The 12638-nt window shown below is 38.2% G+C and overlaps 1 protein-coding gene across 2 annotated transcripts in view; it reads left to right on the top strand.

The window, feature by feature from the left end:
- Positions 1-12638, top strand: part of Nsmce2 (NSE2/MMS21 homolog, SMC5-SMC6 complex SUMO ligase) — a 274256-nt gene that overhangs the window by 53937 nt on the left and 207681 nt on the right. For both annotated transcript variants that reach the window (XM_004634421.2, XM_023718751.1), the window contains exon 3: positions 1754-1860. In XM_004634421.2, coding sequence (XP_004634478.1) covers positions 1754-1860 — 107 coding nt within the window. The remainder of the gene's footprint in view (positions 1-1753; positions 1861-12638) is intronic.

Below are 12638 nucleotides of genomic sequence, written 5' to 3'. Positions count from 1 at the left end.
ACTATCATGGTCTAGAGATATGACTCGATACTTTTTACACCCATGTAGTTAAAAATATCTAATTTGGGGGTTACAAATATATATTTTTCTTTCATAAACATCATAGATATCCCAAAGAAAAACTAACATTGATATATATATGTACATTGTTTGATGTCTAGGTGTTAAAAGCTAAGAGGTATTCTACTAGAAGCACATATATGTAGGAGACATTCTGTCAACTATGTGTATAGTAAGTAGATCATTGTAAACTGGTGTGGTGGTGCACGCCTGTAAATCTGGCACTCAGGAAGGGGAGGCAGGAGTTTAAGGCTAGCCTGAACCATGTAGTAAGACCTTGTATGAATGAATGAATGAATGAATGAATGAATGAATGAATGAATGAATGTAGATTGTTATAAATGTAAAACAATTTAAAAGTTTAGGAAGCTGATTTTAAATTTTAAATGGGTTTTACATATTCTGTGACTTTGGGATGACAAGAAAAACTGACATTTTGTATGAGCTAAATTACTTAGTCTTTGAGTATGTACATTCTCAAATAGAATGTAAGTCAGTTGACTTTCTTTTCACTCAGCTTTTTGTAATGCTAAAATTCTTATGATCTTAGTTTGTTTTTTTTTTTCAGTCTTAAATTATGTAAGATTAAGATAAAACACCTTAAAAGCACTATTGAGAACATCACCTTACTCTTTCAATCTCTGATTGTTTTTTGTTGTCACCTGTTTCCTGACAGTGTTCGAATTTTTAAACGAGGGTCATTGTTTTATGCAGTGATTGATAGATTATTACAACAACTGAAATATCTGTAGCTATGTTTATAATTGATTCTTACTTTTGGAAGCTTAATTTTTGTGTGTTTTACTTTTTTGTTCATTTGTGTTTTTGTTTTAATTTCTTCTTTTACAATCTGCTCATTGCCCATAGAACTTATTTAGAGGAACTCCTTGAGACCAGGATTCAAGATATCTTCTTTGAAAGAGCTCTTTGCTTATACCTGTGTTACTGCCCGTCTGAGAGCCCCTCAGATCAGAGCCTTATTTTTTGGCCTGAGCGTGAGGAAAACCCAGGCTGCAAAGCCAGGAGGGCTGGCTGCTGGCCAGGTTTTCAGAAATCAGGTTTCTTTCCACTTCCCCTCTTCTGTCTACGGGCCAAAGCTAACTGCCTGTGGGCACGAGGAACGAGGAACAGAGAGGGTTGCTTCAGGTTCACCTTTGCACAGAGGAGTGGGGACCCAGCTGGCTGTGGACAGGATCAGACTGTGGTGCTGTTGCCCCATTTTTGTTCTTCATTTTTCCCTAGGTTTTTCTCTGGTTGTTTCTTCTTACTATCTGTCAACTTTTGTTTTTTTAAAAAAATTTCTTTTCATTTCTGTTTTGTCTAATGTTTGCAGTTGTTTTTCACTAGGAGGATTGACAATTCTCAAGAAGTTTACATGGTGGATATATGACTAGACTGCTTTAAAATCATACTGTCCCACTGGACAGAGCCTGAAACACCTGGAAACCAGTTTTTCTTCCAACCAAACACTGCCTTTGGAGACTTGTTACTGAGTATAGTCTTAAAATTTTTAATGAAGTGGACATATATTTAGGACATTTGAAGAACTTGTACAAAATTACAAAAATTACAAAAGTTAACAACTTTTACAGCATTATTTGGACCATTTGCTGATAAAGAGTATATCATTGCAGCTGTTTCCAATATAGTATTTTAAATGGAAAATAATAATTGTAGTCTTTTTTCCTTTCAGCTGAAGTGAGTAGCGAATATAGTATGGACAAGGCGATGGTTGAATTTGTCATAATGAATCGGAAGCTAAACCATTATGTTATGGCTGTTCAGTCTGCAATAAATCATGTAAGTCTATGTCACTCACTTGATTATTTTTGGTTATAACTCACCTATAAATAGAAATAAAATCAAAGTTCTTTTCTAACTTTTAGTAGTTCCTTATCCTTACAATAGCAGCTATTAATTAATTTGTTAATCAGGAAATAGAATAAGAATCTTAAATATTCTAGGTCAGTCATCTGGATTTAGCATAGTAAATCTGTTTTGGGTTCTCCTGAATTTTCTTAAAATTTTTGGTGTGAACTACTCCCTTTGAATATCAGATTTTTCATGAAGTGCTAAAATCATAAACAACTTTGCTTTTATTGTTATATTTGCTTGAATATATATTTTAGATTAGGTTTAGTTACTCATTCTTTAGCTTTGGCTGATATGTGTCTATTGCAAGATTCATAAAATCAGATAGTACAGAAGACTTTCCCAGCAAGTTTGAAATAAAGGAAGGTTGGCATTTTGGTTTTCCAGAAGCCACATTTATCTCTGTTGACTCTGGCTATCACAGAACACAGAAGGCAGCTAAGGTGGGAACATAGCAGCATCCTTTTTGTAGTGCTGTGTTGAGTAAGAAATGAGCAATATGATTGCAGTAATGTTTCTGAGAAGTCCTTTGTCCTCCTAGCAGTGGAAACTCCCTGCTGAACTGATTTCATATACCTGTGTAATAAGAGTGTCTTGTACTTCTGGTTTCTTTATTTGCCTTTTCTTATAGCTATGGGAAAATTCCAGAAATTAAATATTGAACAAGATCAGCTACTCTTCCATGGAAAATAAACTTTATTTTATCTTAATTTATTTGTGCTTGTATCTTTTTTTATTGAAAGAATTTTTTTTTTTTTTTTTGGGGGTGGTACCAGGGATCAAACTCAGGACCTTGCACTGGCCAGGCAAGCATTTATTCCACTGAGCTGTCTCCCTGGCCATATTGAAAGAAATTAAAACAAAATTTCATAACAAAATAATGGGAGAACAACAGTAGTCAATACATTACATATTATTATCATCTCTAAAGTAGTTATTCAGAGTATAAGATAAAGGCATAAAAAATTCTCCAATGGATATTAGCACAAATCTTTTTAGTAAACTATGAGACACTAGTAGTATAATTTGATTTTTTTTTTTTCATTTTTACTTCCTTTCCCCTTAGGGCTTTTATTTTTATTTCATTCTATTTTCATTTTTGGTTTTTTGAGACTGGGTCTTGCTACGTAGTACAGGCTGACCTTGAAATCAGTGTGCTGGTCTTGAACTTGCAAAGATCAGTTAGGTTTATTGCATAAACGAGTCTTGCTTTGATATTTATTTATTTATTTATTTATTTATTTATTTATTTATTTATTTTTGCCAGCTCAGCCTGCCCTAGGGACAGGGCTGGTGCAGCATGTGGTGCTGGGGATCCAGCTGTGGTCCCTGTTCTTGCCTAAGCTTGCCCAAGCAGGCCTTTTAGATTACTGAGCTATCTCATCGGCCTGACCCTTATGTTTTATGAAGGTTACTTGATAACTTTTATTTTTATACTGTGCAAATGTTAATAGCAATATATATTATTGATAAGAAAATGAGGTATTTTATTCAAAGAACTTGTTGTTTTTTTTCAGTTAAACTTTTAAGAGTCGCAGATACTTAAGGTAGTTTTAAAGCAAGACTTGAACTGCCCCCTTCAAACTCTTGAAGTCACTCATTTAAGAAAAAAAAAGTTGTACAGCACAAAATCTCACATTCAACACTTAACATTTCTTTTATCTTGTGTCTCTCTGAGTTATCCTCTCCCTGCTCAGCAGAGGATATACAATTGAGTTTTATGCCACTTCAGTTATCCTCCTTCACAGCACTATCCTTAGTGATGCCAGTGGATTTAGGGATGTGAGGAAGGAAGATCCCCTTCATAGGAAGACAAAACATGTTTCTTTTCCTTTTCTGATACCTAAATATGCTGCCTATGTAAGCTTGTTACAACAGTTTTTGTGACCTAAAGCCAGATAGGACCTGAAAGGAATGAGACTATTATTTTTTTTACCATAGTTTTATTGAGAAACAAATAGCAATGAGACAGTTTCAAACCAAATCGGTAGGACAGTTTCAATAATTAACACATTGCATACATTCTTCCTAGTGCTTAATTGCTGTACAAGATGCAGACATGATATCCTATTTACAAACACCATTAGAACAAATCCCTGTATTCATTAAGAGAATGTAACTATGTATCTATCCTAACCATTTTACACAGATACAAAATGGACATTCATCTGTATCCCCTTTTTTTGTTTATTTCCGTAACTTGAATATTATAGGTGTGTTAACTCAGCAAAATATTTTGAAAGAGTCCAGTAGCCCATAATAGTATTGGGTCTTCCGCTTCACTGGCCATGTCAGAAATTGTTGACCTACGCCCCCTACAGCTCAACATCACAGCATGGCTTTACTTCTTATACTTCGTTTTTATACTTTTCTGCTGGATGGTTAAGACCAAGGTAAAGCAGGACCTATGCAACAAGGTTTGTAGCTTTTGGGTCTGATAAGGTTAGTGAAATCTCCTCAGGATTTATCCTGAGATCCTGTACCTTAGATTGTAGAACCTTTGTCAGTGTCAGCCATGTAAATGAGTCACGGCCATTGCTTGGCCAGTGTGCTCTCTATGAAAGCCAGAGAGAATGTTTTCTCTCCATGTGACTCTCCTTAGGCACACTCTACATCATCGATCACTTTCCTCTTTGGCTTCATAATCTCCTTGATCAGAAAATTTGGGACACTGCCGAGTTACATGACGTTACAGTACAAGTTCTCATATGTCCTGAGTCTGAATTGACCTTGGAAGGCTAGGGCCAAAATGTTGGCTTTCCTTGCGACCCTCCTTTTTCTCTAATTTTGGTCTGCAAACTTAGGTTGTTAACCCTCCAGAAGACAAGCTTATTGTTATTACCATACAACCTAGGCTGTTAAGCTTAACCTCACTATCTGTCTGAATATCAAACATCTTAGGCATAACATGGAACAGGTATTTTTCCTCAAGTATCGATATGTTGAACTTTAAGTCCCGGGCCTGGGCTAGGACTGGATCTCGAGACTATTATTTTGAGGGAAATGTTATTTATTACTTTTCATATTTGAAGTGGTGGTATAAAGTATGAAGGGCAGCTTGGGAGGGGCTGAGAATGCCTAGTTCTTTAGAAGTAACAGTGGCATAGAGAACACAACCCTCAGCCTGCCACTTTCTAAGTGATTATCATTGATCAAGAAATTTAACCTTTTGGAACCTCATGTTCTTTATCTGTGAAATCCTTGGGCTGCCTATTTCGCAAGATTATTATGTGAATCAGATTAGATAATGTATAGCAAAACACTTTGGCAGTCATAAAATGTGATGGATCTGTAAGATATATTATTATAAAGCCTGATTTCCTAACAGAATTCCTTAAGTGAAACTTTCTAAAATGCAAGTACCATGCTTATTTTATAGCAAAGTATTTTGCTATACATTGTTGGCTTTCACTTATCTTACTCTGGAATTGAGGAATCTTACAGGAGCTGGGTATGGTGACACTTGCCTATAATCCCAGTACTTAGGAGGCTGGAAGAGGAGTGCTTCACGTCTGAGGCCAGCCTGGACTATATAGTGAGTTCAGGACCAGCTTGAACTGTATAGCGAGACCCTGCCTCAAAAGAAACAAAACAAAGCAGAACAGAACAAGAAAGTAAGATCTAATAATCTTACAGGATTAGGTAAGCTTTTGAAGTTGCTATATGAGGTATTCCTCATCTCTGAAATGAAGAAGTACTTTGTTAGATGTTTTTGTCTTCTTTTTTTGACTGTGTTAGTGTTTGTGTTTTCTTTCTTCATTTGTTGGTCTGTTGTGTGTGTGTGTGAGAGAGAGAGAGAGAGAGAGAGAGAGAGAGAGAGAGAGAGAGAGACCTGGTCTCTGTGTAGTTCAGGCTGGCCTTGAGCTTGCAGTGTTCCTCCTGCTTCAATCACAGGTAAGAGAAAGAAAGCAGATAATGAGAAACTGTGTGGTCCCGTTTCACCTTCTGTTCTGTCATAGACTCTGAGGATTGTGGTCTTCCCATTATATCAGCATTTGGCCAGATTCTAATACACACAGAGATTTTATTTGCTTGCCAATTTCTATGTTCTGATAAAGCCTACCTACCCCCAAGTACTTGGGATTAAACCCAGAATCCTTACACTGATCTATATCCCTAGATGATTTATTATTTTATTTTGAGGCAGGGTTATACTCATTTGGCCATGCTGGCCTCAAAGTCACAGTGTTCTTGCTTCAGTCTGTTGTATGGTTGAGATTTTAGATAGGTGTGCACCATTATATACTGCTTTAAAAAAAAACCCATACACACAGTTTTTAAATAATCAAAGAGCATCGTTTATTACTTAAATATTTCTTTTTTTCTTTTCTTACATATTTAGGACAGGTCTACAGGGTCTCACTATGTAGTGCGGACTCTTAGGGATTCTCCATTTTTCAGCCTCCCAAGTGCTGGGATTGCAGTGCGCCCCAGGGGCAGGGCTGGCACAGCCTACCAAGCATAGAATCCTGGCCACTGCACTCTGCCTAATCAGGTGCTGCAGCCCACTGAGCTGTCAGGTCGGTCCTATTTAAATATTTCTTTCCTGCTTTCACCTTCACAGGAGTCTGTAGGTTATATATCTCTGAGAGGTTTTAGCAATTTACTTTGGAACCTTAGAGGTGTGGGGTCATTTACCACCAGTTCTCTGGGAAGTTCCTTTAGCAGCAGGAGCTTTTGAATTGCTTTTTTTTGTCCTTTCAAAAAGTAGGGCTGTCTGGTGAGATGGCTCAGTGGTCTAAAGCACCTACTTAGAACAAGCTTAGCAAAGCACAGGGACCACGGTTCAATCCCCCAGCACCACACGCCAGCCAGCCCCGCCCCCTGGTGGGCTGAGCTGGCCACACACACACACACACACACACACACACACACACACAAATAAATAAAAAAAAAAAAAAAATTAAAAAAAAAAAAGTAGGGCTACTGTATTGCACAATGCCCAAAGATTTGATTAGGAATCAGTATTTATTTCAGTGCTCTAGAGCTTTCGAAAAAAAGGACATGGTTTCAACTACTTTATTTATAGAGGGAATATTATACACTGAGCACTAAGAACAGCTTCAGGTAGTCTCTGGGACATGTATAAACTTCCAGGATTAAAGATTTATATAGCTGTCTTGGTAAACTTGCACAGAATCTCAAAGCGTTTCACATGAACTGTTTGGAGACTTTCAGTCTTCAGTGATAAAAGTCTTTTGAAAGCTATAAAATGGTACGTGGATGTAATTTATAGTTTTTTTTAATCACTCTTACTGTGTGGAAAAACTTTTCTCAGATATGTGTTGAGAACAGTGATATTCTTTTTATTTTTTTAATGTGTCTGGTACAAAGTCTCACTGTACAGCTTCACCTCATAGTGATGCTCCTGTTTTCAGCCTCCTACTACTGGGATTCTAGGCATATGCCACCACGCCTGGACTTGGTGGCCCGCTCAGCATGCCCAGAGGTGGGGCCGGTGTAGCATGTGGTCCCTGCATTTGCCTAAGCAGGCGCTTAGTCTGCTGCGCTATCTCGCTGGCAATCAGAGTGATATTCTTAACATTGTACTTCTCAGAGCCCAATGTTCCTTCCCTAACTTTCTGAGCTATTAGTATTATTTGACTACATGGAAAGGACATTGTTGGCTGGCTTTTTGTTCCTAAATGTTTATTGAGTAAATATTTATTAGACATTTATGTGCCAAGCAGTAATAGGTGCAGGAAATAGGAAGTCAATCAGCAAAAACCAGATGACCTTCACCTTCAGGATCTCTGAAGTCTAGAAAAAGCTAAACATTTAACAAAGAGTGGTACAAATGTTATACAGTGCCTGTGTGCTGCAAAGGGAGAGCAAGGCAGTCAGGGAGTGCTGCAAACTCAGGAGCCGAGATGCCATTTTCACTCTTTTCCTTGAGGAAGTGATATGTGGAGGAGAGTCAGAAGTGCCTCCGCGTGGGAAATGTACTGGGTAACTTCTTTGTGTGACTTTTGTAGGAAATGAGGGGGAAAATCCTCTGGGTGTTGCAATTTTGTCGCCTTGGTCAAGCCAGAGACGTAATTTGAAAAAATTAGTCCAGAGAAACCCTACCTTTATATAATAGAAAGTTTATATAGAGTATTTGAGTAACTCACCTGAGATTGGGGAGTGATTCGTTCACTAACCAGTTTTTGAGTGCTTGCTATGTGCCAGGTATTTGCCTGGGGATGCAAGCCATGGCTGGGGTATACTCAAGGATAATTTCATTACTGATACTTTGTTCTCTAGGCAGGGTTTACTCCTCCTGAAATGGAACTATGTAATAATATTGAATAAATTCAGTGATAGTCCTGTTTGTTTTGAGTTCTGTGCTTATGAATGTTTGCAACTAAACCTATAGTTTGTTTTGTGGCCTTCAGTTTCCTAAGGATAAGAATTGAAGTTTAGTTCAATGAATCATCACATCCATCTTCAAATATGTGTTTTTCTGAAATAAAAGGTTTCAGTTTTTTAAGAATCTTTATTCTGACAGTAAAAAAGACAGGAATCCTAAGATTAAATGTTAAATGGCCTAAGATGTTCAAATTAATGTCACAAATCATTAGCAATCAGTGATAAAATATATACAGTCTTGTATTTTCAATGAATATAGTCCATAGTCCTGAAGTTTGTCAAGAGTAATGAAGCTTAAGGTTCACATTATACTTGGTAGCATATTTTTCCACCATTTTTAATTTTATAGTTTTATTTTAACAAACTTTACATTTAAAAGAATTGGCAGACTTTACCTATATGTTGTTCTTTAGTATGTGCTACTTTGGGATGTTCTAGAGCATGTATTTATTTTTACTTTCTTCAAAACTCTGCTTGTACCTTTATAGATTATTTAATATTTTAAAGCATTTAAATCAGATTGCAGGTACATAGCATAAGGTTTTTTAAAAAATCAATGTTATAATAAATTTCTGCCAAAAACTTGGTTAGAGGTAATATGTTCTTCTTAACTAGGCCAGTTAGATGCTAGGTTTGTCTATTGGTGTTTTCTTATAAATCTTCCCGCTTTATATTATGTTCTGTGGGTTTTACTTGCTAGGCTAACCTAAACATGTTATCTGCCTTTTACTGTTAATGTGTTGAGATTTAGAAGAGTAGAAATGTGAGTTATTGAAATGAGTACAGTCATAAATAGTCACACATAGGGTGAGTCAAAGGTGTAGTTTATCTCAGTTCTGTATTAGCAACTAGTTTTGACTATTTTTGACATATCACTTCCCTGTGGCTTCTTGCCCTTCACCCTTCATCAACTCATATGCTGCGCTTATCCTGCTTAAAGTTACCTTCATGTCCATTACATATCATGCAGTTTTACAAGTTATCCTCCAAGGTGAGAATTCCCTTGCAGTTGGATCAAATTTGAGAATTTCTCATTTAGAAATCCAGTAATTTATTTCCTAGCATCTGAAGGAAGTTCTAGGCCAGAGGATATAACTTAATAGATGTAGCCACCTACAAACTGAATACCCAGGTGCACTTTACCCCACTAGACATTGTGAATCTTTGCCAGAGCATTAGGAAGGAGAAAGTGATACAGTTTGAAGTATGTGTCAGTTTCTGTAGTAACTAGTAATTCATGTCTGTTGCATTGTTTAGAGAGAGGCCTGGTCATAGTATTTCACTAGCTGAATTGATTCTATAGGAAGACTCCAAATATAAAATTTCCTAGCTTACCAAGTAATGTGGCTGCTGATAGATGAGAAGTCTGTCTTATATTGAGACTGATTTTTATATTAAGTTTATAGAAATTCATCTTAGTGTTTTATAGGTATTAAGTTTTGAATTGTAGACTGAATTGTAAATCATTTACCCTTTATGGGGCCTTTAAGACTCTCTAGTGTAGTTTTCAAAAGTCTGCTTTATAGTACTAATGAATCAGAATGTGAATAACAGGAGAATAGGATTTTGTGATCAAGTAATTTTGGAACATTCTTGATTAAAAAAGAATTTCTTTAAAGGCTCCAACACTTTAATATGACTTTATACAGTGTTATTCTACAATGAAAGAGGGTGTTAAGAAATTTCCAAAACTTAAATTCTTTTTGGAGAAGGGACTGATACTCTCCAGAACTGACTTTGTCAAATGCTGCTATAATCTCAGCACCATAATTTTATGAAGGTGTCCAAGAGCTGGGTCCTACACTTAGTGATGAGGTTTTGTGGTAACCAGCGGGCTTGAGGGGTATGAGAGATGCAACAGACACCCTGTCTGCAACAGCCTGAGAGGTGGCTCTGTGGGAAAGGTCGGCTGAGGGCCAATTTGCTGAAAAGACTGTGCATTGTTCCGGCAGTGAACAGGAAGGACAGGATGTTTTAAAAACATGCAGCAGTTGGTTGGCTGCCAGATTCTCTGTTTGCAGCAGACAGGATCCCTCTGTGGAATAATGACTAGGGAGAGAGGAGGGAAGGAAACATCTTAGAGGAATGGAAGAAAGCAGCCTATTTTACAGAAAGGTTGTAGAGGAAAGGAAAAAGGGACCCAGCAGCAGTGTGGACAGGAAAGGCAGACTGGCCTTTGGGAAGCTGGGTTCACTACAGGGCTCTGATTAAGTGCTGTGGGGCACTGTGATTGTTGAGCAGCTCGACTTCAGGGACACCAGGTGGGCCTAACTACTAACTACTTGAATTACTTGAATGACATGGATGCTCTTTAATACAACGAACCTCCAGTTATTCTGACAGGTGACATAGTCTACATAGAGAATTAAACCCTTATTTTTCAATAATCACTTTGTCCACCTTCTTCCACCATCAATTTTTCACCATAATTGATAAGTACCAACTGAGAAGATTGAGGTTTGGGCCTTGCCCTTCTGTCTAGCAGGGGTGCTGAATAGGTCACTGTAGACCAACTAGGGAAGAGATCTTTTGACACACTGTATTTTGGTGCACTGTAAAATTAATGCATTTTCACAGTGAGGCTGAATGCAAGTTTTGTTTTGTTTTGCAATACTGAGTATTGAACCCTGGGCCTTTGCATTAGGATATGTCCTCAGCCTTTTTAAAGAAGAAATTACTGTTTTTTATTTTGTGATAGGTAAGTGCTAAGTTGCCAAGGCTAGGTTCAAACTTGAATTATCCTGTTTCTAGGTTTATAGGCATGTGCCATCTCAGCTGAAGACATTTACTTGTTAATCTTGCTGTTGTTCAACTAATGCCAGCATATACTTCATCCAAGAAAGGTACAGAAGTCTTTTGTCATATGAATACAAATAGCTGCAAAGTAATTTAAGCATTGAAATAGTTTAACACAAAAAAAAAAAAAACACACCTAGAAAATTCTAAGGGCAGAGTTGTTGCTTAAATCCTGGCTCTTCTGCCCTCCGTCACTGAGCCTGAGCTTCTACAGAGATAGCAGCCTGGCTCACAGCCTGGTGTGAGTGAAGAGCGACAACACAAAAGCACCTGGAACAGCCCTGCCACGCTCAGTTGTAAGAATGCTCAGAAAGTTCTCAAATTTCCCGAACTGCGTTCAAATAGTGTCCCAAAGGGACTTGTGAGTTCACATTCGGAGGGTAGAGTGGGCTACGGGAAGCCAAGGAGCAGCCCAGGGCTTGCTCCCTCCAGGGGAAGCGTGGGCTGCTCCCTCAGAAAGGGTTGCTTTGGTCATTAGGGACCGAAGTGTGGGATAGAGTGGAGCTTGTTATTGTCTCTCGTCAGCGTTGTGAGCAGAAAGAGCGGAAGCCAGGGGCAGTGAGCACTACGTCCTTTGGCCAGGTGAATTTGAAGTTTTCTGCAAGTAACTCTCCTTATTTCTAATACAAAAAAAAAAAAAAAAAATGTGCCTTTGAAGTATGTTAGTTCCTGGTGGGGAGAGGGTCATTCTAGAGATAACGGCCAGTCAGCTGAGTAAGAGCTAACAGTATCTAATTCAGGGGTAATTTATTGTGTTTGTGGAAATACAGCCCTAAAATGTATTTCTCTCTGTACACATAAGTATATAATTATGCTGTTTATTAAATGATCTTGCTTATATCTTTAATCTTTATTTACTTGACTACTAACATACATTTGAAAAAATATTGGGAAAAAATATATTGGATTTTTGTCTTAGTTACTTTTCTTGTTGCTGAGACAAAAATCCTGACACCCAGAGTGGAAGGAAAGATTTATTTAGCTCACCGTTTTTAGAGGTCTCATTTCATAGTTGGCTGGCGCAGAAGCAGGGAGGCACAGCAAAGGGACATCGGAGAGGAGAAACGGCTCATGGCAGGCAGAAGACAGCACCCACAAGCAAGGGCCTTAGTGGATTATTTCTGCCTCTTCTGCCTTCTACCTAGGCTACTAGGCTTCGGCAGGTGCTAGACCAATCAGTGAACTGATTCAGTAATCACACCTCCTTGATCCCAACAGAACACACTCTAGATCCAGTCACCTACGAAAAATCCCCACCCATGGTTGCATGAGGTTCTTGGGGGACATGTAGAAATAAGCTGTAACGGATTTGTTCTCCCACAGTGTCATATATGAGTTGTCGGTTTCATTTCAAATGCATGAGCTCTGTAAGTTGTTGACAAGCCAGAAATTAGGAAGAGTACCTGTGGAAGGCACGGGCCTGGGCGCGCTCAAGCCCCCTGGGAAGTTTGCAGTGCTTCTGGTGAGGAAGAGCCCTTTCCTGCGGAAGTGGAGCCAGGGCCCAGGGAACTGGCATTGAGAGAGAGAGAGAGAGAGAGAGAGAGAGAGAGAGAGAGAGA

This window comes from Octodon degus, unplaced genomic scaffold (assembly GCF_000260255.1).
Source record: "Octodon degus isolate 3935 unplaced genomic scaffold, OctDeg1.0 scaffold00062, whole genome shotgun sequence".
Classification (NCBI taxonomy): domain Eukaryota; kingdom Metazoa; phylum Chordata; class Mammalia; order Rodentia; family Octodontidae; genus Octodon; species Octodon degus.
Note: the sequence above shows the minus strand (reverse complement) of the source record. Positions and strands in the feature narration are given on the sequence as shown.